This window comes from Amia ocellicauda, chromosome 5, assembly GCF_036373705.1.
Source record: "Amia ocellicauda isolate fAmiCal2 chromosome 5, fAmiCal2.hap1, whole genome shotgun sequence".
Lineage (NCBI taxonomy): Eukaryota > Metazoa > Chordata > Actinopteri > Amiiformes > Amiidae > Amia > Amia ocellicauda.
The window spans coordinates 6,622,232-6,648,036 of NC_089854.1; the positions used below are offsets into that span (position 1 = coordinate 6,622,232).

At 41.4% G+C, this 25,805-nt stretch overlaps 1 protein-coding gene across 1 annotated transcript; it reads right to left on the reverse strand.

The window, feature by feature from the left end:
- Window positions 1–9,581: 9,581 nt before the first annotated feature.
- On the reverse strand, window positions 9,582–25,738 carry LOC136749302 (CMRF35-like molecule 1). Its single transcript, XM_066703452.1, has 8 exons — window positions 23,500–25,738; window positions 22,668–22,991; window positions 17,862–17,960; window positions 17,504–17,566; window positions 11,263–11,361; window positions 10,800–10,831; window positions 10,376–10,518; window positions 9,582–9,955 (listed from the first exon to the last, which is right to left on the reverse strand). Exons 1-8 carry the CDS (start codon window positions 23,534–23,536, stop codon window positions 9,814–9,816), a joined length of 939 nt encoding a protein of 312 aa, XP_066559549.1. The 5' UTR covers window positions 23,537–25,738; the 3' UTR covers window positions 9,582–9,813.
- Window positions 25,739–25,805: the final 67 nt, after the last annotated feature.

Genomic DNA, 25,805 nt, shown 5'->3' on the forward strand with positions numbered 1-25,805 from the left:
AGGAGTGAACAACAATCAAAAGCAAGACTCCAGCAACCTCAGTGAAAATCAGCGATGGTTGTCTGACTAGAACAGTGGTGGGCAACCTAAATTAATCAGGGGGCTGCAAGACCACTTTTACCACAATTACAAGCCTTGAATGCTACATTTTAATTAAAAAAAGAGTAATATAATGCAGTATATACATATCAACAATGTATTAAAGGAGTAACACATTGATACAAAATAAGCAGTTGTCATAAATACACTACTTCGTTGTGTATTGTGAATTATTGTGTGGAGAGGGTGGTTGTGGGCCACAAGTGGATGCAGTTTGAGCAGCATGTGGCCCGTGGGCTGCAGGTTGCCCACCACTGCACTAGAAGTTCTCCAAAAGAAAGCCTTTAGGGTGTTTTCACATACACTGATCAGCCATAACATTATGACCACTGACAGGTGAAGTGAATAACACTGATAATCTTGTTATCATGGCACCTGTCAGTGGGTGGGATATATTAGGCAGCAAGTGAACATTTTGTCCTCAAAGTTGATGTGTTAGAAGCAGGAAAAATGGGCAAGCGTAAGGATCTGAGCGACTTTGACAAGGGCCAAATTGTGATGGCTAGACGACTGGGTCAGAACATCTCCAAAACTGCAGCTCTTGTGGGGTGTTCCCGGTCTGCAGTGGTCAGTACCTATCAAAAGTGGTCCAAGGAAGGAAAAGCGATGAACCGGCGAGGGATCATAGGTGGCCAAGGCTCATTGATGCACATGGGGAGTGAAGGCTGGCCCGTGTGGTCCTATCCAATACACAACCTACTGTAGCTCAAATTGCTGAAAAAGTTAATGCTGGTTCTGATAGAAAGGTGTCAGAACACAGTGCATCGCAGTTTGTTGCGTATGGGGCTGCGTAGCCGCACACCAGTCAGGGTGCCCATGCTGACCCCCGTCCACTGCCGAAAGCGCCTACAATGGGCACGTGAGCATCAGAACTGGACCACGGAGCAATGGAAGAAGGTGGCCTGGTCTGATGAATCACGAGTTCAAGGTGTTGACTTGGCCTCCAAATTCCTCCAGATCTCAATCCAATCGAGCATCTGTGGGATGTGCTGGACAAACAAGTCCGATCCATGGAGGCCCCACCTCGCAACTTACAAGACTTGAAGGATCTGCTGCTAACGTCTTGGTGCCAGATACCACAGCACACCTTCAGAGGCCTAGTGGAGTCCATGCCTCGATGGGTCAGGGCTGTTTTGGCGGCAAAAAGGGGACCTACACAATAGGTCTATAATGTTATGCCAGTGGTTTTCAAACTGGTTCTGGAGTACCCCCTCCAAATTGTTAAGTTCTTACGAGTCTGCTGTGTTCCAGTCAGAAGGGGCCTGGCAGAAAAGTCTGCATCTTCAGTCATATTGAATTAGATTATAGGAGAAAGCCTATGGGCCCATAGGGTCAGGCCTGACCAAGGACGAAGGACAGGGGGATCAAGAGGACCAAGACGATCAAGAGGGTCACCATGGACATTCCACAGTGGAGAAAAGGAAAACTAACCATGAACCATAAAATATATAGGCCTATCTATTAGCATGGGTACTGCAACATACCAGAGGGTGGATGCTAAAATAAAGCACTAGTATAAGAAGTGCACGGTCGCTTTATGTATTATGTATGTCATGTGAATTATGTATGTGCAGTAAATTATCAGAAGACAGTAATCAGAAAAGTGATTATGAAAGCAAGTGAACCCGGAGCGTTTCATGTTCACAATGCGAACCACACGGCGGACTTGAAATGGACCGCACTGAGAGCAGCTCATAAGATGGGCTGAGGGGTCTGAGATCATTTTTCCAGCCGCTCTGAGTTCACTTACAACGTCTGAAATGAGCTAAGTGTGAAAACACCCTTAATTTGAGCAGTTTACCACATTACATTTTCAAAGCTGTTTGGCATTTACCACTTTTTGCATGATTTCACTTTCCCTTACCTGCACCCTGCGACAGGTTCATCATGGACACTAGAGTGAGTCTCCATAAGGACAGAACACTTGAAACTAAATTGAAGACTTAATTCAACACTAAACACCAACTGCTCTAATACTTTAGACCAGGGGTTTTCAAACCAGTCCTTGAGTACCCCTTGTCCTGCTGGTTTTTGTTCCAACTGAGGTCTTAACTGCTTAATTGAATCCTTGATTGACCTAACAATGCAATATAGCATTCAGTTAAGTAATTAAGACCTAGGTTGGAACAAAAACCAGCAGGACAGGGGGTACTCCAGGACCGGTTTGAAAACCCCTGTTTTAGACCAAATCACAACTTAAGCAGTAGAAAAATAAAGTGATGGCATGGTCACATCATTGTAAGATACTTTGATGGGAGACATTGACCATAAATTGGTAGCTAAAGATAATCTGGTTTCTAGTTACTGGTTCAGTGATACATTCTTTTTTGGAAAAAATAAAAAAATAAAAAAATTAAACCACAACAACTCACCTACCAGGAGAAGCAAACAGCGCAAAGACGCTGGCATTTTCAGCCCCTTTGGTAATCTTAATATTCTTTACAGAGCGAGAACACTTAAAGTCGTAACAGGAAGCTTTGTTGAACTCCACTTGGTAGGTGAAAATAACCACACATTTTCATTTCTTGCCTGTTGTTGCACAATGCCCTTTGTACAGTGAAATAGTTTTGAGGCTGTTTTTAGCTGATGGAAAGAAATACCCATATCAATGTATTGTAACGAGCACCACTTTTCTCGGCTCTCGTTGTGGTTCCACCACGCTGTGCAGAAATAACAGAGGAGGCGCAGGTTGCAAACCAAACAGAAACTTTACTTGAACAGGCTTTTCTCAGGCTGGAGCAACTTCACTAACTGACTATAACTCAAACTCTCAAACTCTGAACTACTGCTGAACAGCTGCTAAACTGCAACTCAACTCCTACTGAACTCTTCCTAAACTCTTCCTAAAAAACTGCCACGTGGGAACCGGGCACCCCTATTTATTACTTTGCACCCCGTGACTGGCTCCCCCAATCACGACGCCCCCCGTGTTCCTGTGCAGGGCCAACCCCTGACCCCCGGAAGTAACTAAACACCAGTTGCCTAACAGGAAGTAACACATACACATACCCCACATGACCCCCCCAGTCCCAGATCACTACACTGCCCACCCCCTTAGCTCCTCGCCCCTGAGGAAAAAGCTAATAAAAGTCCTGATTTGGTGACTGTCCCTCTGTGGCTGCATTGGAGCCTGGAGATGCGGACAGCTAACATGGGGCAAAGTTCAGCTGCGCATCGACGTAGAGGTGGCCATACTTACCCCCTCTCCGGACCCAGTCAATGTCCTTCCATATTGCCCCCCCCAGAGTCCGGGCTTACCCAGGCAATCACCCCCACCCTACTGTCCGGGCTGAGGCTGGGAAACCTGGCTCCGATCACGGTTCTGATGCCGAAGTAGGTAGGGCAATTCTCTCTGTGTGGGCCAACCTGAGCCTGCACACCCCTCCACAGCCTCTGATCTCTTCTTTTCTCTGGATCTTGGTGGCCTGCGCATATGCCCTTTGCTGCATCAGACACCGCTGCCACGCTGGGTCAAATCCCCCCACACAGGAGACTCCCATCTGCCGCTGGAGTGGGCCCCCCTCTCGGACTCCACTCACCTTACTCTTGTGTGGACCCCTCGCATGGGCTACCACCATCTGCCACTGGGGTGGTGCCTTTAGTCGGCCACCACCCATCTGCTCTCTCGCTGTGCCCTTCTTTTGGGCACGTAGAATGAGCTGCCAGAGTGCGATTCGCGGCGTCGCCAGCTGCTCTCGGCACTTCTGCATTGCGTCGGCATCTTCCGGTGGCGTCTCGTCGTCATAGCCAGGTTGCAGCGAGTGCGCATTGCGCTGCTCCCCTGCTCTTCCTTGGCAATGAGCCATAGCTCAGCAGCTGCCTGCCTCGGGCGCTCTTCACCGCCGGTCTGCGGTCCCTGGAGCCCAGTCTCTGGCTCTTCACCGCTGGTCCCCAGTCTCTGGCTCTTCATCTTCCTCTAGCTGGGGCTCGTCGCTGGTGCCCCTTTAAAGCTGCGCCCGGACTAATCTTGCGGTCTGCTCTGTGCTTGCTGTGGGGAAGGCTAGGTCGAGCGGCTCTCCAGAGCTTCTTGAGGAACTCCATATCGGATTGTCCGGGCAACTGGACAATCCTGCTAAACCACAGCCTGAACCACCCCAATTTGTCCTCAGGGCCCTCCCATGAGTAAGGTTTCCACTGGCTCTCTCTCCTTGCTGCGCGTAGCGAATCCATTTTCATTCCAGAGGATGGAAGCAGCGTGGATTCGAATATCCCACTCTCACACCAATGTAATGAGCAGCGCTTTTCTCGGCTCTAGTTGCAGTTCCACCACGCTGTGCAGAAATAATGGAGGAGGCGCAGGTTGCAAACCAACAAGAACTTTATTCGAACAGGCTTTTCCCAGCCCCAGATCACTACAGTATATAAAATAAATGTTTGTGCTTTTATTTTAAGAGCAAGTTTGATGGGATCAACTTGAGAAAAACATATTAAGAAAGTTAATTAGGTGAATTATTTTCCACCAAAGAACAACAAAAGATTCTAATGGAAACTGCTTGATTTCCTGAAGTTATCTAGCAATGAGTATCTAACCAATATAGCCGTCTACTTTGATTTGTATTTTATGTTCCTGTGTATTTATAATCACCACTTACTGTTGTGTGTGTCATATGGAGTTACATATGGGAGTTTTGTATAGTGTGGATTAAGTTATGCATCTGGGGTTATATTTTTAAGGCACGGATGGTGGTACTGCATATAGGGGGAGCTGTTGTGACCCATTTTATCCTGCTGGTATTTTTCCTATTGGGATAAAGGCTGCTAAATGAGTGGCCATCGGGAGAATTGGGAGAATTCCCGGTGGCCACTCTGCCCGCTCATAAATTGGGCCGGCAGACTTGCCTGCTTTCTCTTCTTTTTTCACACACACAGAAAAACGCGTATGTGGTAAGTTACTGTGTGACTGATAACTAAGCTAATTACACTAGATTTTAATTTAAATCAGCGCATGATCAGACCGTGCATTAAAAAGTGCCGTTTTGTGTTGTCAGTGCGCGCATGCGCTCTCTTTTTCAAACACAAGCGCATGTACCCAGGTCGTTGCCAATGCCGTGAGCTAATTTTGGGAAGGATAAAATGGATGGTAAAAAGGTGACAGGAGGTGAAAAACCCAGCTTAAAAAAAGAAAGCCATTGGAGGATGACGCGGCGAAATGTGCCAAACTGACAGATAAGTTTTCAAGACGACAAACGAGCAACTCAAGGTACAGTGACTATATAGTACATTTACATGCATGCATTTGGAAAACACTTTTATCCAAAGTGACTTACATTGAAGGAATTATTTTTTATTCAGTTCAGGGTTTTTTTCTTTTGATTATCTGTTTCAATTAAATTTCAGTGATTTTAGCCTATTGACTTATTTGAAATGTGATTGTGTTTTAATATCGATAAGCCTGATGCTGAGGGAAGTGAGAAAAAGAAAGAAAGGGACAGAGACATTGATCTTTAGTGAGCCAACAGCAGCCAGGCAGAAGGTCCCTGAGCCACAAGCAATTAGTGTAGATGAAGAGACTGATAAGTTTGATTATTTTGCTCATGTTCAGTCAAAGGACCTTGACATGTTTTTCAGTTATCATCCTCCGAACAGCCACCGAAACATCACATAGCAAAAGTTTATCACAGAAAGGATGGAACCAACCGCAAGTGGTTGACATACAATGAAAAAACAAATTCTCTGTACTGTTCTGTGTGTATGGCATTTGTACCTGGGAGGTATGAATGCATGGAAACATGTTCATCAGAGGATTGAGGAACATGAGAAAAGTAATGCCCACAGAGATAGTGCAGATGCTTACTTTCTAATGGCTAAAAAAAGGCAGATGTGAAAAGTCTCTTGACTGGCAACCAAATGTTTTTACATTATGAACAAGTAAAAAAAAAGCGCCAGGTAATGGAGCGCATAGTAGAGGTCACAAAAGTCATTGGCAAATGTGGTTACAGAGGAGATAAAGCAGAGGCTGATTATACATTGGAAAACACTGCAGTCAATTATGACAACTTCCTAGAGATGATAAAACTCTTGAACAAGTATGATATGTGCCTTCAACAGCACTTGAACACTTGTATTGAACAAAGCAAGAAGCACCATGACACTGGGGCACAGGACAGAGGCTCTTTTGTGACTTTCCTTTCACAAGACGTCATCTTTAAAGTTGTGGATGTCATCAGCCAAATTATAAAGAGCACAATTGCAGATGAGGTTAAACAGGCAGGCATGTTTTCAGTCCAAATATATACCACCCAAGATATCACCTCAAAAGACCAATGTGCAGTAATTTTGAAATATGTTACAGATGCCATCCATGAGCGATTGGTTGCTGTGTTAGACTGTGAAGCATCAACAGGAAAATATTTCACAGAGATGCTCAAACAGACATTACACAAGCTTGGTATTGACATTGGCACATCCACTGATGGTGCAGCTAACATGCAGGGACAATATCAAGGGTTCTCTGCATTTCTCTCAGAGCAATCTCCTACATAGATTCTTGTCTGGTGTTATTCACATATTCTGAATCTGGTACTGGCAGACACAACAGGCAGTGTTGTAGAAAGTACATCTCTCTTCTTATTGCTTAACAATGTTGCAGTTTTTCTGGCTGGGTATTGCTGAAGCTTCTCCTGTGAACCAGGGGGTCATCTAGATAGACAAGGCACTTCGTCGATGTCACCTGAGACAGCACCTTCTCCATCAGGCACTCAGACGTGGCGGGGGCGATGCAGAGGCGGAATGGCATGGTTTACTGTATATCTCGTATACACTTCTGTAATTTGGAATTTGTAAAATGTATTATGCCTTGAATTGCACTCTATTACTGCACTTTGTATTGCTCTTATAATTTTTAAGTCGCACTGGACAAGTGCATCTGCTAATAAATAATAATAATGATGCAGAACTGCCCACAACACGGAGAAAGCAGTTTTGGCCCGTGCTTCTGAGGCCAGGGCCACCTGCCAATAGCCACTCTGTAGGTCGAGGGAGGAGAACCAGGTGGTGACTCATCAATCCACGGCAGCGGATATGAGTCTTTGACAGTCACCTCGTTTTACTGACGGTAATTCAATGCAGAACCTCCAGGTTCCATCCTTTTTTGCTCCCCTGTTGCTGTGGTAACTGGTATGGTATATAAACACAATACATATGACATAAACTTCCTAAAAAAACAATAAATCAAGCCTTCTGCATTGAAATTTCAGCTCAAATGGCCTAGCGGGTAACACAGTAACTTGGATTGTCTGAGGTGTGTGTTTGAATCTCGAGAGGGCAGGTTCATTTGCACTTTTCTTTTTCTCAATTGCCATGGTCCCGAGAGAGGGGCCATGGCACTGTGCCCCCCCACCCCTCCCTAAATATGCCACTGATTACCATATCATGAAAGAACATACTTAAAAATGTATTAAGTCGAGCTGTGCCCTTTTTTGAAGCGCATGCGCAAATTATCCTGGCAAAAACTGCAGGTTTATTTGGCGGGAGTATTAGTGAAATTCAGCATTATGTTTTATAAATATAATTTTAAAACAATATAAATAACATACCGCAATTATGTACAGATAACTTTATTAATATTTTCCATTTGGGGACTGGTGCCATAAGGAGAAAACTTATGACTTAAAATATCACTGTATGAAAAGCTCACGAGCACATCTGTGCACACAGCCTGATGGTCCCATTGAACAACGCGGACCGCAGTGTCTTGTTGACTGGGCTCAGATCTGTACGTCATTCATTCGTAGCCGTTAAACGTTAAAGCCCTTCAACTGCATGAAGTGTCTAATTTTCTCAGCATTCACTCGTAGTTTACACTCACCTAAAGGATTATTAGGAACACCTGTTCAATTTCTCATTAATGCAATTATCTAACCAACCAATCACATGGCAGTTGCTTCAATGCATTTAGGGGTGTGGTCCTGGTCAAGACAATCTCCTGAACTCCAAACTGAATGTCTGAATGGGAAAGAAAGGTGATTTAAGCAATTTTGAGCGTGGCATGGTTGTTGGTGCCAGACGGGCCGGTCTGAGTATTTCACAATCTGCTCAGTTACTGGGATTTTCACGCACAACCATTTCTAGGGTTTACAAAGAATGGTGTGAAAAGGGAAAAACATCCAGTATGCAGCAGTCCTGTGGGCGAAAATGCCTTGTTGATGCTAGAGGTCAGAGGAGAATGGGCCGACTCATTCAAGCTGATAGAAGAGCAACTTTGACTGAAATAACCACTCGTTACAACCGAGGTATGCAGCAAAGCATTTGTGAAGCCACAACACGTACAACCTTGAGGCGGATGGGCTACAACAGCAGAAGACCCCAACGGGTACCACTGATCTCCACTACAAATAGGAAAAAGAGGCTACAATTTGCACAAGCTCACCAAAATTGGACAGTTGAAGACTGGAAAAATGTTGCCTGGTCTGATGAGTCTCGATTTCTGTTGAGACATTCAGATGGTAGAGTCAGAATTTGGCGTAAACAGAATGAGAACATGGATCCATCATGCCTTGTTACCACTGTGCAGGCTGGTGGTGGTGGTGTAATGGTGTGGGGGATGTTTTCTTGGCACACTTTAGGCCCCTTAGTTCCAATTGGGCATCGTTTAAATGCCACGGCCTACCTGAGCATTGTTTCTGACCATGTCCATCCCTTTATGACCACCATGTACCCATCCTCTGATGGCTACTTCCAGCAGGATAATGCACCATGTCACAAAGGTCGAATCATTTCAAATTGGTTTCTTGAACATGACAATGAGTTCACTGTACTAAACTGGCCCCCGCAGTCACCAGATCTCAACCCAATAGAGCATCTTTGGGATGTGGTGGAACGGGAGCTTCGTGCCCTGGATGTGCATCCCACAAATCTCCATCAACTGCAAGATGCTATCCTATCAATATGGGCCAACATTTCTAAAGAATGCTTTCAGCACCTTGTTGAATCAATGCCACGTAGAATTAAGGCAGTTCTGAAGGCGAAAGGGGGTCAAACACAGTATTAGTATGGTGTTCCTAATAATCCTTTAGGTGAGTGTATATCAGATTGCTGCCAATGATACTTCTACATAAAAACCTAATAAGCAATATGCTTTCTGTTTTATGTTATGCTTTTTTTAAATATTTTGCTGCTTCCTTGTTGGCACTAGTAGTCAGAGGACACTGAAAACAGGTGGAATCAAAGTTGCCCGTTAGACTATGCTGTCATTTTTTTACAAAAATGCTAAATTCTTATTTTGAAAAATAGTACAGCTATTAAATGTTTTTGTGTAATTGGGGTGAACAGCATACATTCCTTTCATTTTACTTTTGGTACTTCATGCTCAGTTGCTTTAATTTCCTAAACTTATGTTAGCAGAGAAGAAAAAATCAAATCTGTACAGTTGTCTCCAGAATTGTTCATACCCTTCATAGACCACAGTGGGTTTTAGTCAGTGTACAGTCAGTATTTGTTGTATACATTAATGATAACAGGACTATTGTCTTACACTCACAAGCTCAGTGGGACTAAAAAGCCCAGTTGCAATATTTATTTACCTGATTGTTCTTATTATAGTTCGTACAATACAGAATGCAATCCATTTTTAAGGACTTTGTTTTTTCCAGTCAGAAACAGACAAGTTTAATCGTACCAAAAAATCACCACAATTTTAACTTTGATCAAGATTCCTTGTCCATTTTAAAACACACTGCAGTGCAGCCACACTGGGAATGATTTCTTCAGTGAAGATCAGTACAGAAATACAATATTCGTGTCAATAGCCGGCTCTTCTTTGTAAGGGTTACAATACAATGTTGTTGTCTGGGGTCCATGTCTGTGTCCTGCTGGCCCCCTCTTGTGATTGTTCAGTGAACTGTCAGGCCTCTTCAACCTGGTAGAAAACAGAACCGAGATCTTCATTACAGTGGTGTTTCTCAGTTGTTGTGTTTCCTGGTTATAATTCCAAATAATTACATTAGTATATGTTTACTGATGTAGAGGCAGAAGCAGGAATTATACTGTATTAAACACATTATTAAGAATAATTAGGGCCTATTAGTTTCAATGGATCCAGCTGCTTGAATTCCACATCACTGGGTTACTAATGTTTCTTATCAAGTCAAGGGATTTCAAAGTAAAGGTCAGTCACAAGAATTAAGAGGTATTTCAATGTTACTGGTGGGGAATTATGGGAATTAATGTCAGAGTCACACTGGATGGCATTGCTATATTGAGGGGTGATATGTCCTGGAGAAACGGAGCTGCTGACAAATTATTGTACATTATCACACAACACAACTGACGTTAATACCTGGGTGGATATCGGTGTGTCCTGGATGAGGGGAGTGTGTCAGTGGTCTTGGAGCGAAAATTGGTGAAAGGCACATTGGCATACACAGCGCTGTCCGGGGCTGCGCTGGCAGTTTTGATGTGGTCTTTGGGTTGCTTGTTACTCTAAATCAGAAAATGAAGGTTAAGTGAAAAGAATGCCCTATCAGTCTGCATAGTGCTATATTTCACCATGAAAGTGACAATGTGCTGAAATACTAAAGCAAAGTGAAACACTGTTGTAGTGACAGACACAGAGAGTTACCAAGTCACATCTGGCAAAACCTTGGCCTGTTGTATTTTTTGTGTTCATCTGTTTAATCTGCAGTATTGCCAGAATGAATTGGGTTAGCTGGAAGTTATGTTAAAATGAAGAAAAGGGGCATTAAGACATTGATCTAATTTACCTGTATTGGGGCCGTTCTCCTGCACTGTTCTCCTGCAGTGAAAGAAGATCAATAATAGTTTAAGGTGCACACTGCCTTCTCACAGCTCAGTGTAATCCCACACCCTGTATATACACATTATAAAACACCTATTGTATAAATATATAAAATACATCCAGTTACATTCTAGAAAATGCTCTTCTTGGTCATTAACAGTTATCATTAATTGAATACAAATATTTTGTATGCAGGACTGAGCTGCAGACACCAAGCACACCAGGGTGTACAAAACATATTATGGTATATTGGTACACAGAAAGAACACAATCTGGGACAATACTAGATTGCTATGTTGATATTCAATGGAGCTATAGGACAGAAACCAGTAGCTGAATATCAACCCTGTTCCCAGCCTCCCACTATGAAGTAAATGGGAGTTGCACTGATGGCGCTCTGGCTTTAAGCCCTGATCAAGGAAACTCACCTTGTACACCTGTACGCCGTTTCATGTACAGAATGAAAAGTGCCACAAAACACACAACGATCACCGCCCCGCACAGAGCTCCCGACACTATGGACATTTCTGCAACAAAACAGATTCAGATAAAAAGCTGAAATGTGTGATTTATTTTACCAATGATCTTTATAAATGTGTGTTCACTTTATTAAAAACAATTACAAGAGCAAGAAAAGGGCATTGCTTCTATTTAAAGTCCCTATCACTGTTGATGTGTTTTATAGAAACGTGTTATATTGCCAGTACAGAGATCGATCCCATTGTTTTTTCTCCAAGACCCAGATGAAAAATCAATCAACCTGAACAGATAGCTCTGGAGTAGGCCATTCTTACTCACTCCTTCAGACCTGAACTAATGTCCACGTCATGATTTGGACCTATAGTCCCTCTATATACTGGAAATATATATGTAGCGTTATGTTGGGTGTATTTGGATAAGAGCATTTGGGCTCTGAGCTGAAGCACTGATCTAAAGAAGACCTCTCCCCCCCAAAGTTATCAGATTTCCTTAGCTCATCAGCTTGGAACTGGTTTGCATCAAAGTGACAGTTTTGGGGAGGATGGCACCGAGAATGGGCCGAATGGTTTAGAGTCCTGCTGTGAAATGTCTGGAAAAAGGGGCCTGTAGGTGATAAAAACTCTTTGAAGTGGATGAGAGCCGAAATCCCGACATAGAGCTACGAACCCAGGCCAACCGGCATTTCCAAAAGATGGCATGGATTGACATCAGTCATAAATCAAGCCCCCCTCCAATAGGACACTGGGGGCTGAAACTGAAATCCAATCTCAAGAACTCAGGGACCAATCACCTATTGATCTGACAGACTATAAGGAACAGCGGACGGTCTTTCTCGCTCTCTCTCTCACCTGAACCTGAAACTCGCTGCCACAGCTCAACCTGTAGCTCTGTTGCCAGAACCGGAACCAGAAACCAACTAAGTCTTTGCCGGCAACAGAAGAGTTAAACTGGGAGAAGGAGATTGAGCCGTACGAAGAATTCTTTTAAAGGACTTTATTAAATAAAGAACTTTACAGACTGCGCTGCCCGCCTGTGCCCACCTGATCAGTGGAGTTTTACAGCTGGACAATTGACTAAGTCGACTGTAAACGAAAGTGTCAGTCATTTAAATAGCTATTTGAGTCTTAAGAAACTTGACCCTTGGAACAAACAGGGCCCTGCTTTCCTCAAAGACTTTGTCTTCAAATAAGTACGGTGAGAGACCCTGCTTGCCAAGAAGATTTTGTGCACAACCTTGGAGCCTTCAAACCAGTGGAAAATCTGTTTGGAAATGACTCTACTTTCGCGAAACCCCAACTTCCAGGTGCATCGACTGAGTGGAAGTTTTTGGACAAAGCCGAACCGGACTGCCTTTGTTCCAAACCAATCATGGACCTCGTGCCGTGTGCTGTTATCTGAGCCCGAAGGCAGAGAGGCCTCTCTGCGACGAAGTTCAGATAAGTTTAACAGTTCGGAGTTCATGATTCATGACATTTGAGAAATCAATTAGAAATGTTAATCTGTGATTCATAACTCTAGAATGTGTAATATCATTTAGTTTTCTTAAATATAAATGTGTGTTGCATTAAACTGTTTTGTTGATAATTTTAGAAATAAAATCTGTCAACGCCGAGAAATATCTTCTCATTCCTGTGTAACTGTTTAGTCTGAAATTGACACAAGTTAATAGACATTAGATTATTGGTGGCCCTGCCTATCCTTAATCATTGAATAATAATCAGTTAAGGGAAATTGTGGTAACAAGTAATGATAGGATCTTTCTCGGCACCTAAACGTAAATGAGACTGATATATATATAACGAGAAGTTACCTGACATAAACACTAACCTGCGTAGTTATTTAATGTCTGACTAATAATACTAACGAGAGACTCACCTTCGTCTTACTAACCGGTATTGTAGTCAATGTGTTTATAACCTTTTTTGTTTAACGATTTGTGTTATCATATGCGATCCCATGGTCTTTGATTTGGTCACGGAAGTGATTTGTCTTTGATTTGTAGATCTAGAGTTGAATTTTAATTAGTTTTTCCCTTTTGTATAATTAATGTAGTGCTACATTTAGTCTTTGTTTTGAATAAATTTGACAATTTATATCTTTGGAATTGGTGTCTGCGTCCAATTATTACAGAAATTGAGTTCTACAAGATTCCAGGATTCGTGATAAGGTGATACTATCAATTCACTTCTTTAATTGAAATTTATAAGTGTACCTTACGCTACATATATATTTTTTTTATAAAGCACTGAAATCACTGACACATGAATGAGTATTCACTCAGCATTAAACCTTTTCCGCAAACCTGTATATACCTGCATACATGGCGCCGGGTTTTAAAATTACCGGGGGGGGGGGGGTTTGGGGGGTACTGTTCGTCGGGGGCTGAAGACGTTTCTTGTAGTTGACCTACAGGCTTGCACGCATCTCAGGAGGGATTTTGTCCCACTCCTCTTTGCAGATCCTCTCCAAGTCATTAAGGTTTCGAGGCTGACGTTTGCCAACTCGAACCTTCAGCTCCCTCCACAGATTTTCTATGGGATTAAGGTCTGGAGACTGGCTAGGCCACTCCAGGACCTTAATGTGCTTCTTCTTGAGCCACTCCTTTGTTGCCTTGGCTGTGTGTTTTGGGTCATTGTCATGCTGGAATACCCATCCACGACCCATTTTCAATGCCCTGGCTGAGGGAAGGAGGTTCTCACCCAAGATTTGATGGTACATGGCCCCGTCCATCGTCCCTTTGATGCGGTGCAATTGTCCTGTCCCCTTAGCAGAAAAACACCCCCAAAGCATAATGTTTCCACCTCCATGTTTGACGGTGGGGATGGTGTTCTTGGGGTTATTCCTCCTCCTCCAAACACGGCGTGTTGAGTTGATGCCAAAGAGCTCGATTTTGGTCTCATTTGACCACAACACTTTCACCCAGTTCTCCTCTGAATCATTCAGATGTTGGCAAACTTCAGACGGGCCTGTACATGTGCTTTCTTGAGCAGGGGGACCTTGCGGGCGCTGCAGGATTTCAGTCCTTCGCGGCGTAGTGTGTTACCAATTGTTTTCTTGGTGACTATGGTCCCAGCTGCCTTGAGATCATTAACAAGATCCTCCCGTGTAGTTCTGGGCTGGTTCCTCACCGTTCTCATGATCATTGAAACTCCACGAGGTTAGATCTTGTATGGAGCCCCAGACCGAGGGAGACTGACAGTTATTTTGTGTTTCTTCCATTTGCGAATAATCTCACCAACTGGTGTCACCTTCTCACCAAGCTGCTTGGCGATGGTCTTGTAGCCCATTCCAGCCTTGTGTAGGTCTACAATCTTGTCCCTGACATCCTTGGACAGCTCTTTGGTCTTGGCCATGGTGGAGAGTTTGGAATCTGATTGATTGATTGCTTCTGTGGACAGGTGTCTTTTATACAGGTAACGAGCTGAGATTAGGAGCACTCCCTTTAAGAGAGTGCTCCTAATCTCAGCTCGTTACCTGTATAAAAGACACCTGGGAGCCAGAAATCTTGCTGATTGATAGGGAATCAAATACTTATTTCCCTCATTAACATGTAAATCAATTTATAACTTTTTTGAAATGAGTTTTTCTGGATTTTTTTGCTTTTATTCTGTCTCTCACTGTTGAAATACACCTACCATTAAAATTATAGACTGATCATTTCTTTGTCAGTGGGCAAACGTACAAAATCAGCAGGGGATCAAATACTTTTTTCACTCACTGTATATACACTCAGCAAAAAAATAAACGTCCCTTTTTCAGGACACTGTATTTTAAAGATAATTTTGTAAAAATCCAAATAACTTTACAGATCTTTATTGATAAGGGTTTAAACAATGTTTTCCATGCTTGTTCCATGAACCATAAACAATTAATGAACATTGAAACGGTTGTTAAGACACTAACAGCTTTCAGACGGTAGGCAATTAAGGTCACAGTTATAAAAACTTAGGACACTAAAGAGACCTTTCTACTGACTCTGAAAAACACCAAAAGAAAGATGCCCAGGGTCCCTGCTCATGCGCATGAACGTGTCTTAGGCATGCTGCAAGGAGGCATGAGGACTGCAGATGTGGCCAGGGCAATAAACTGCAATGTCTGAACTGTGAGACGCCTAACAGCGTTACAGGAGACAGGAAGGACAGCTGGTCGTCCTCGCAGTGGCAGACCACGTGTATAAACACCTGCACAGGATCGGTACATCAGATTATCACACCTGCGGGACAGGCACAGGATGGCAACAACAACTGCCCGAGTGACACCAGGAACGCACAATCCCTCCATCAGTGCTCAGACTGTCTGCAATCGGCTGAGAGAGGCTGGACTGAGGGCTTGTAGACCTGTTGTAAGGCAGGTCCTCACCAGACATCACCGGCAACAACGTCGCCTATGGGCACAAACCCACCTTCACTGGACGTGATTTCCTGCAAGACACAAATGTCAGTGTTGTGCCATGGCCAGTGAAGAGCCCGGATCTCAATCCCATTGAGCACGTCTGGGACCTGTTGGATCGGAGGGTGAGGGCTAGGGCCATTCCCTCCAGAAATGTCCGGGAACTTGCAAGTACCTTGATGGAAGAGTGTCCTGGCAAATCTGGTGTAGTCCACGAGGAGGAGATGCACTGCAGGACTTAATGCAGCTGGTGGCCACAGCAGATACCGACTGTTACTTTTGATTTTGACCCCTCTTTTTTCAGGGACACATTATTCCATTTCTGTTAGTCACATGTCTGTGAACTTGTTCAGTTTATGTCTTAGTTGTTGAATCTTTTTATGTTCATACAAATATTTACACCTGTTGTTTGCTGAAAATAAAAACAGTTGAAAGTGAGAGGACGTTTATTTTTTTGCTGAGTATATATATATATATATATATATATATACACTCACCTAAAGGATTATTAGGAACATCATACTAATACTGTGTTTGACCCCCTTTCGCCTTCAGAACTGCCTTAATTCTACGTGGCATTGATTCAACAAGGTGCTGAAAGCATTCTTTAGAAATGTTGGCCCATATTGATAGGATAGCATCTTGCAGTTGATGGAGATTTGTGGGATGCACATCCAGGGCACGAAGCTCCCGTTCCACCACATCCCAAAGATGCTCTATTGGGTTGAGATCTGGTGACTGTGGGGGCCAGTTTAGTACAGTGAACTCATTGTCATGTTCAAGAAACCAATTTGAAATGATTCGACCTTTGTGACATGGTGCATTATCCTGCTGGAAGTAGCCATCAGAGGATGGGTACATGGTGGTCATAAAGGGATGGACATGGTCAGAAACAATGCTCAGGTAGGCCGTGGCATTTAAACGATGCCCAATTGGCACTAAGGGGCCTAAAGTGTGCCAAGAAAACATCCCCCACACCATTACACCACCACCACCAGCCTGCACAGTGGTAACAAGGCATGATGGATCCATGTTCTCATTCTGTTTACGCCAAATTCTGACTCTACCATCTGAATGTCTCAACAGAAATCGAGACTCATCAGACCAGGCAACATTTTTCCAGTCTTCAACTGTCCAATTTTGGTGAGCTTGTGCAAATTGTAGCCTCTTTTTCCTATTTGTAGTGGAGATGAGTGGTACCCGGTGGGGTCTTCTTCTGTTGTAGCCCATCCGCCTCAAGGTTGTACGTGTTGTGGCTTCACAAATGCTTTGCTGCATACCTCGGTTGTAACGAGTGGTTATTTCAGTCAAAGTTGCTCTTCGATCAGCTTGAATGAGTCGGCCCATTCTCCTCTGACCTCTAGCATCAACAAGGCATTTTCGCCCACAGGACTGCCGCATACTGGATGTTTTTCCCTTTTCACACCATTCTTTGTAAACCCTAGAAATGGTTGTGCGTGAAAATCCCAGTAACTGAGCAGATTGTGAAATACTCAGACCGGCCCGTCTGGCACCAACAACCATGCCACGCTCAAAATTGCTTAAATCACCTTTCTTTCCCATTCAGACATTCAGTTTGGAGTTCAGGAGATTGTCTTGACCAGGACCACACCCCTAAATGCATTGAAGCAACTGCCATGTGATTGGTTGGTTAGATAATTGCATTAATGAGAAATTGAACAGGTGTTCCTAATAATCCTTTAGGTGAGTGTATATATATATGCCACTAAAATACGGGTGTTTTTCCTTGGTTATCCCTGTAGTGAGAGGCTCTAATCACAATTTGATAGTGTACTGTACCTTTGATGCCAGGACTTTCACCATCATGTACTGTTCCTGTTGTGCTGGCCCCTGCAGGAGGAACTAAAGGGCAGGAAAAATATTTGGGTGTTTTTTGATTTTAAGAAGAACAACAAGTTCTCTGATTCAGAACGTAGAAAGAGCTAAACTAGTATTAGGGTGGTAAATTTTTATATTTTGGTGAAGATAATGTGTTGCTGTTCAAGGTGCAAAGAGTAATTGGAAGATTTATTAAAGTAAAGCTTCACGATAAGCAGGGTTTGAAGAGCCTCTTAATATGACAACAAGTTGGAAACAAAATAGGAATAATGTGAGCAAAAAACAATCATGAAAAGTACAGCCTTATATATAAACTCACTGTATTCAGCCTGGGTGGAGATCTCTGTTGTTGGTGTGACAGTAACTGTGGTCTCTACAGTCACAGGTCCAGGGGTGGACAAAATGGAGACTGTGGGAGCTGAGAAACAAACACACAATAGTATCATCGTGTACAAGTCAGACTCAGCTTAAATTCAGTGAATCCATATTACAGTTAGGGCTGGTTTCACAGACACAAATTAGCACTTGTCATAGACTAACCTCAGAAGTGGTTAGAAGTTGAAAAAGCCAGTCACAGGACATGGGAGAGAGAGCCACCTTGTTGTGTTTGTATTTGTAGACAGTTTTAGTATTCTTAATCTTGTTTTTAGTTTGTCTTAAGCTGCTGTGTTGGTTATATTAAATCGATTGAAGAAAAGCTGCACTGTTTCTTGGTAAAAAAAAGTAAAGCAGTTGAATTGGGCACAAAAAGCAAGAGACACCAACAATTAATGTAGGAAGATTTAATCTGTGAATGTTGTCAGCATGTTGAGGTCCTAGAGATCAGAGTCTGTGATTTTGAGGCTCAGCTTGCTCATATTGCTGTGCTGTATTAGTTATTATTATTATTATTATTATTATTTCTTGGCAGACGCCAGGGCGACTTACAACATAAGTGCAAAAATACAGAGAAGTACAAGGCATCAATCATTACAAATTCAACTTAGCTAAAATTAGTGATATGGAAGAATTGGTCAATCAGCCCATGAAAAAGATGGTGTGCACGCCAAAACCTAGGAAGGTTGAGCCCTTAGCGCAGGATAGTGTAGAGAACGGCTGGGTTACTGTAGGTCTTAACCACAGAAAAGGGCGCGCACACCCCAGAGACAACCCAAGAGCTAGAAATGCCCAACAGGTTCCAACTGCTGAGTTGGACAGTGACAGCTCAGAGGGTGATGGGAGGGCAGTTGAGCACCAGACCACCATGGTGCCCACCCCCCCAGAACAGGGAGGTAGTTATAGTAGGATACTCGATTCTTAGAGGCGTAGATCACACAGTGTGTTCTACTGATAAGGAGACCCGCGGTATCTTGCCTGCCTGGCAGATCTCCCAAAACGAGTAGACAGGCTACTGGCCAAAGCCGAGGGGAATCCACTGATCATGGTCCGCATTGGAACAATGACATAGCAAAGGGTAGGCTAGAGGTACTGTGAGACGAATTTTAAGAGTTAGGTAAGAAACTAAACTAAAGTTTTCTCCGAAATACTACCAGTACCACATGTCAGGCTAGAGAGACTAGAAAGTTCAATACGTGGTTGAAATCCTGGTATAGGGAAGAGGGCTTTAGATTTATGGGGCATTGGTCTTTCTTCTGGGATAGGTGGGACTTGTACAAACAGGACGGTCTAAACAGAAGGGGGGCTAACGCATTTGGAGGTCGTATGTGTAATTGAGAATCTTTTAAACTAGGGATAGGGGGTCAGGGAGCTCTGACAATGGGAGATGTTTTTCTAAGGAAAGGAAACTAAGGGAAACTGCTAGTAGGAAAGTCCTGAAATGTTTGTACCTCAATGCCAGGAGTATAAGGAACGAGATGTTATACCTAGAAGTCACAGTGCTGGCGTGTGACTATGATGTTGTAGGAGTGACAGAAACATGGCTTACAGAAAATGATGGGGATGAATACAAGTTGAAAGGATACATACAGTTTAGGAGAGACAGCCAAAATCAAAGAGGTGGTGGGGTAGCATTATATATCAGAAATGACATTAAGGCAGAAGAACTCAAATTAGATCCTGCTAATGAAACAAAATCTTTGTGGGTTCAACTTTTGAATAAAAGATCTGGAGGATTAGTGGTAGAAGTGTGTTACAGACCACCCAATTCATATATTCAGAATGATGTTGCATTGTACAATGTAGTCAGGACTGTACATAGTAAGGATGTGGCTGTAATAATGGGGGATTTCAATTTCCCAGCATATACTGGGAAAACTCAGTTGGGACTACAGAAGCAGAAATAGAAATGATTGAGAATGCAAATGACTGCTTTCTAAATCAATTTGTCAGGGCACCAACCAGAGAAAGAGTATGCATTAACTTGATCTTTTCAAATGACCAAGATAGAATTAGAAGGACATTAGTGGACAATATGGTTAGCTTTGAGGCATAGTTTAAAAAAAAACAAGGACCAAGTCTCAAACAGTGGTTAACAATTTTGGAAAAGCAAACCTTAAAGGTATGAGGCGGCACCCAGTTAGACTGGGGCACACTGGATACAGATTCAGTTGAAAATGGATGGTTATATTTTAAGAATATAATACTTGAGGCTCAGGAGAAATTAGTATCAAAACTCAGCAAATTGAAGACAAAAAAACATTGGCCAAAATCGTTTAATAGAATTATACAAAAATATATAAAGAGAAACAATGTTGTATAGCGCATACAAAAGGGATAGAGACGAAACAAAATATAAAGAATATATAGAACTGCAATCATATGTTTTCAATACTATAACAGCAATAAATAAAGGAGGAAGTTAAACAGCTAAAAGCTTAAAATGGAAGTATCTTAGAAAACGAAAAAGATGTGGCAAATGTTCTAAATGAGTATTTTACAGAGGTTTTTTCAGAGAAAAAATGGTAAACATGCCACAAGTTAACAATCAGTCCAGTCAAACTCTAAGAGGTATCAGGATAAATCAAGAGGAGGTACTAAAGGGACTAGCAGAATTAAAAACAAACAGATCACCTGGGCCAGATGGTATATTTCTGAAAGTACTTATTTATAGACCGCTAACTAAAATATTCCAATTGACACTTAAAACAATTTTGTAAAATTTTGTAAACAATTATTAGACCGAAAATAGAGGAGCATCTTAATGAAAACATATTCTCGGATATAGTCAATATGGGTTTAGACAAAGCAGATCATGTCTTACTAAGTTATTCAAGTTTTTTTTAACATGCAGCTGCAGCTGTAGATCATGTGAAAGCATATGATATGATATACTTAGATTTTCAAAAATATTTTGATCAGGTTCCACACCAAAGACTGATCCTCAAATTGGAAGCTGTAGGCATTCAGGGTAATGTAAGTAGATGGATTATGAACTGGTTGATGTATAGGAAACAGAGGGTGTCGATTAGAGGAGTCGCTTCTAACTGCAGTGAGGTTGTTAGTGAAGTTCCACAGGGATCAGTACTAGGGCCTTTCCTTTTCTAATCTTTATTAATGATCTGGACTCTGGGATAGTTAGAAAACTTGTCAAATTTGCAGATGATGCTAAAATTGGTGGCTCAGCAGATACAATCTTGGCAGCACGGGCTATTCAAAGGGACTTAGATAATATTCAGTTGTGGGCCGACACCTGGCAGATGAAATACAATGTGGACAAGTGCAAGGTATTACATGCAGGTAACAGAAATGTCCACTATAATTACACTATGGGAGGAATATAAGTAGATGAAGTAACACATGAGAAAGACCTAGGAGTCTACATGGACTCCTCACTTTCTCCATCTAAACAATGTGGGGAAGCAATAAAAAGGCAAACACAATGTTAGGGTATATTGTCAAAAGTGTAGAATTGAGAACAAGGGCAGTAATGTTCAGACTGTACAATGCACTAGTTAGAGCTCATCTGGATACTGTGGACAGTTCTGGGCTCCACAAGAAAGATATCGCTGCTCTAGAGGCAGTTCAGAGGAGAGCAACCAGACTTATTCCAGGTCTGAAGGGAATGTCCTACTGAGAGACTGAGGAACTGAACCGTTTCACCCTGGAACAGAGGAGACTATGTGGGGACTTGATCCAAGTCTTCAAAATCATGAAAGGCATCAACCACATCAAACCAGAGGAACACAATCTGGAACAAACTCCCCAGCGATGTGGTTGAAGCGACAATTTGGGAACATTTAAAAATAGGCTGGATAGGATCCTTGGATCACTTAGTTATTAATGGACACCAAACGAGCATGATGGGGTGAATGGCCTCCTTTCATTTGTATTATTATTATTATTATTATTATTATTTTTATTTCTTAGCAGATGCCCTTATCCAGGGCGACTTACATCAAAAGTGCAATACAAAGTGCAAGAATACAGTTAAGAACAAGGCAACATTACAAATTCAAATTCAAATTTACATTAAACAAAGCAATTCAAGATATGATACATTTCACAACTTCCAGTTTTTACAGTTAAGTACAGTAAGTGCAGACATACATCCTGGAAAGTAAGATAAGTGCCGTCCAGATGCCAGGTCACAGTCAAGGGTTACGGGAAAGGGAGCAAGGAGGAAATCAATCAATAATGGAAGAAGTATGATAAAATGCTATGAAGTGCTATCTAACGGGGATTAAAAAGGACTAATATTACAAGTACTGTCTGAAAAGATGTGTGTTGAGTAAGTGCCGGAAGGAGGTCAAGGACTCTGCCGTTTTGACTTTGGTGGGAAGTCTTTTGTAAACTTTCTTATGTTGTACTCAATGTTATTGTAGGCAGAGTAGTCTTAGACTAGTGCTATTCAAGGTCTGTAAAACAAGTATTTAGCATTTATTGTATTACTCATTAATTCAAATAAACTTTAAAGAAGGAAAATCAGAATTTTCAGCCAGGCCAAATGGATTACTATAGGAACCCTGATCCTGACAAATGCTGGCACCTGATTTAATTAATAAGCATATCAATTCAATGAAGCACTTTATATAAGGCATCACCTCCATCAAGTGATATATGTTTATGAAAGTTTTTAATGGTTAGTCACAAAATTATGTTGATGGCCTTTTATTGACAAGGAAGAATATGCAAATAATGTGCATTTCACAGTGACATAAATGTACTGTAGTTTGAAATTATTACATACCTTTACTGATGATCAAGTGTATTTCCCCATATATGTCTTTGCCCCATTTCTCAACTCCGCAGTAATAGATTCCAGCATCCTGCAGTGTCAGTCTGGTCATCCACACAGTAAAGATCATTGCTGAGACATAGTTAGTGAGGGTGAATCTCCCTGCTGTAACAGTAATGTCTGCCTGGACAGAATTAATGAGAACATCCTTATTCTCACAGGGTTCACGACACCAATACTTCACATAGTATTGATAACCATCCTCATATGTACAGTTAATCTCTACACGTCCACCTTCAACCCCCGTCACTCTTCTTGACTGCACACAACCTAGAACTTGGATAAAAAGAGTTACAATCAGGAATTAATTGACCAGTCAGGAGTGAACAAGAATTTAAAAGAGCAAGACTCCAGCAATATCAGTGAGAATCAGTGATGGTTTTCATATGAGCCGTTAATTTGAGCACCAATTTCACCCTTTTTGCATGATTTCACTTTGCTTTTCCTGCACCTTGATGCAGGTTCATCATATCAACTACAGTAAACCTCCATAAGGTTTGAGCATTTGAACGGAAACTGAAGGCTTAAATCAACATTACACACCAACTGTTCTTTTACCAGTAGAGAAATAAGTGCTGGAATCTAACAGCTACATTATATATATATATATATATATATATATATATATATATATATATATAGTAAGATACTTTGATGAGAAACTTTTTTTACAGTAAAATAAGATAACCTTGTTTCCAGGTACTGGTTTGCTGACATATTTTTGCTGTAACTTGCTGTTATTTTTCCTGTAAGTTTATAAAACAATTAAACCACAAAAACTCACCTACCAGGAGGAGCATAAAGCACAAAGACGGTGACATGTTCAGCTCCTAGGGCAATTTTATTTTTCTTTCCTGAGAGAGAACTGTTACCAAAGTCGTTTTAGGAAATGGTAGATACGTTTTTAGGAACTTCACTTTATATAGTTAGGTGAAAACAACCACACATTTTCATTTCTCCTCTGCTGTTGCAGAATGTACAGTGAAACTGTTTTGCAGCTATTTTAAGCTGAAACAAATTAACGTTTGTGCTTCTATTTTGAGAGCAAGTTTGAAGGGAACAACATGGTCATTGCAATTGCACCCTGAGAAAAAATAATTAAGACATTTTAATTAGGTTCATTATTTTCCACCAAAGAACAATAAAATATTGGAATGGAAACTTCAACTGGCCAGAATGGAGTCCACAATATAGGACCTCTGTACAAACCCACTAGCAGGGCAGTCCTCTGATGCAGCAGCAACGCATATATGACTTGTGCATGCACCCTGAACAAGTACTGATAAACACTAGTGTTCAGACACCTTAAAAAAAAGTTATTCACATTTTTTTATTTTTTTATTCAAATATTCAAATGACTTTACTGGAAAAGCTTGTCGATCACTTTTTATTCGGCCAATCATCTGCAGAAGATATTTGTTCGTCATTTTTGATGCGAGAAGATACTTGTTGGTCATTTTGTAATCAGCCAATTGTCTTTCTCATTGAGGACAAAAGAGAAAATACTTGTCAGTTATTTTTTATACGGCCAATCACCTCTCTCATACATAGAAGTAAGGCGGGAGGAAAAACGAAGAGGAGGGAGGAAACAAATATGTCCTGGGCCCCATGCCTCCAACCTGGTTTAACTAATTTAGGTTAATAAGCCGGATTCAGTTAATACGATAATTTAAGTCAAGCCATCTCCTATGGTAATTTACTCATCTGGACTTTAAACTTGCTTTGAGCAACGGAAAAGACACTTCTGTCAAATTATCCTGAAAGTTATCTGGCTAACTCGGTTTTGCAGCTGCGCCCTTGTTCCAAATCTCTTCTCACATTAATGGTAATTAAGGGTAGCCTAACGGTAATGACTTTTAATTGTATACTGTATGACAGATAGCTAGTTATATAGGTTCAAAAATAGCCTACTTTAAGTGTTTCTTAATAAATTAGCATGCACGGTGCGTTGCTCAGTTAATAGAAACAATAACTAATGCAATATAGAAAATAGGTTTTGCAAACTATAAACCCAGATGGCCAATGTTAGCACAGAAATAACAGGACTGATTTCACATTAATGAAGATTAAAACATTACAGTTTACATAATACTGTATGTGTAAAGTGAATCCGGCTTATGAGCGTAAATTACGTTGTTATACAGCGTCGTGTGTTAGCAGGGAACATAGTAATTATGTGCATTTACGTGATGTATTTCCACGCTAAACTCATCAAAGTAACGTAAACAAGTTTCATGTTAGTTAAATGTCATCATATGCAAGAAAGTTAACGTGTTAGCTATCTCAGTCTTACTATAATAAAAACATTTAAATAAACAATAACGTGTGTGGTGTCATGTGCATCTTTAACTATATAATATTTAATTATAATGAAAAGTAACGTTCACAAGTTCTGTCTTACTAAAGCTAATGCACTTCAAAAATAATAATAGGCCTAATACAAAATTAATTGAAAATGTAATGTGCATTTTATCTTAATTGCATATCATATACTACATTATATATTAAACAAATATTGTCCAATTACGTGCAACACTGGCAACTGACATTCAGCTCCACAGAGTGTAAACACGTCATTTGATCTGAAACGAGGATGATCGTTCATCAAGTGCTTACAAAGAAATGAAGAAGGTGATTGTCCGCATAAATATTGACTGACAAGTATCTTCTGCGGGTGATTGGCCGCATGAAAAGTGATTGATAAGCATTTTCTGCAAAGAGATTGGCTACATACAAAATGATTGACAGGTATCCCTCCCACATTCCAATGTCTCCGGGTCTGCTGCAATACCCTCTGCTACTTTTTCCGAAGGTTTGGAATTAAATACTAATTAAAAATAATGATTAATACTTAAATTAATCTCTGACGCAACTTCTATATCATATCATAAATGTGAAATGTACTGGTCTATCTGTATGTGCTTTACTTTGTGTTAACCATTTAATAATCTATTATGATTTCCTCGTGCTTTTTTCTTTTTCTTTTTCTTGCATATAAAATCACTTTATATATGTATGTATCCATGTATTTGTTTTGTTTTTAAGAATGTTACTAAATAAGGAAAATTTTATTAATACATAAATAAACAA

Coding starts and splice junctions, on each gene's coding strand:
- LOC136749302 (XM_066703452.1), bottom strand. CDS start 23,536: ATGTCACCGTCTTTGTGCTTTATGCTCCTCCTGGTAG. Junction 17,961..22,667: donor ACACTTGATCATCAGTAAAG/GTATGTAATAAT, acceptor TTTGTTTCTCAG/CTCCCACAGTCTCCATTTTG. Junction 10,832..11,262: donor ACGGCGTACAGGTGTACAAG/GTGAGTTTCCTT, acceptor CTTTCACTGCAG/GAGAACAGTGCAGGAGAACG.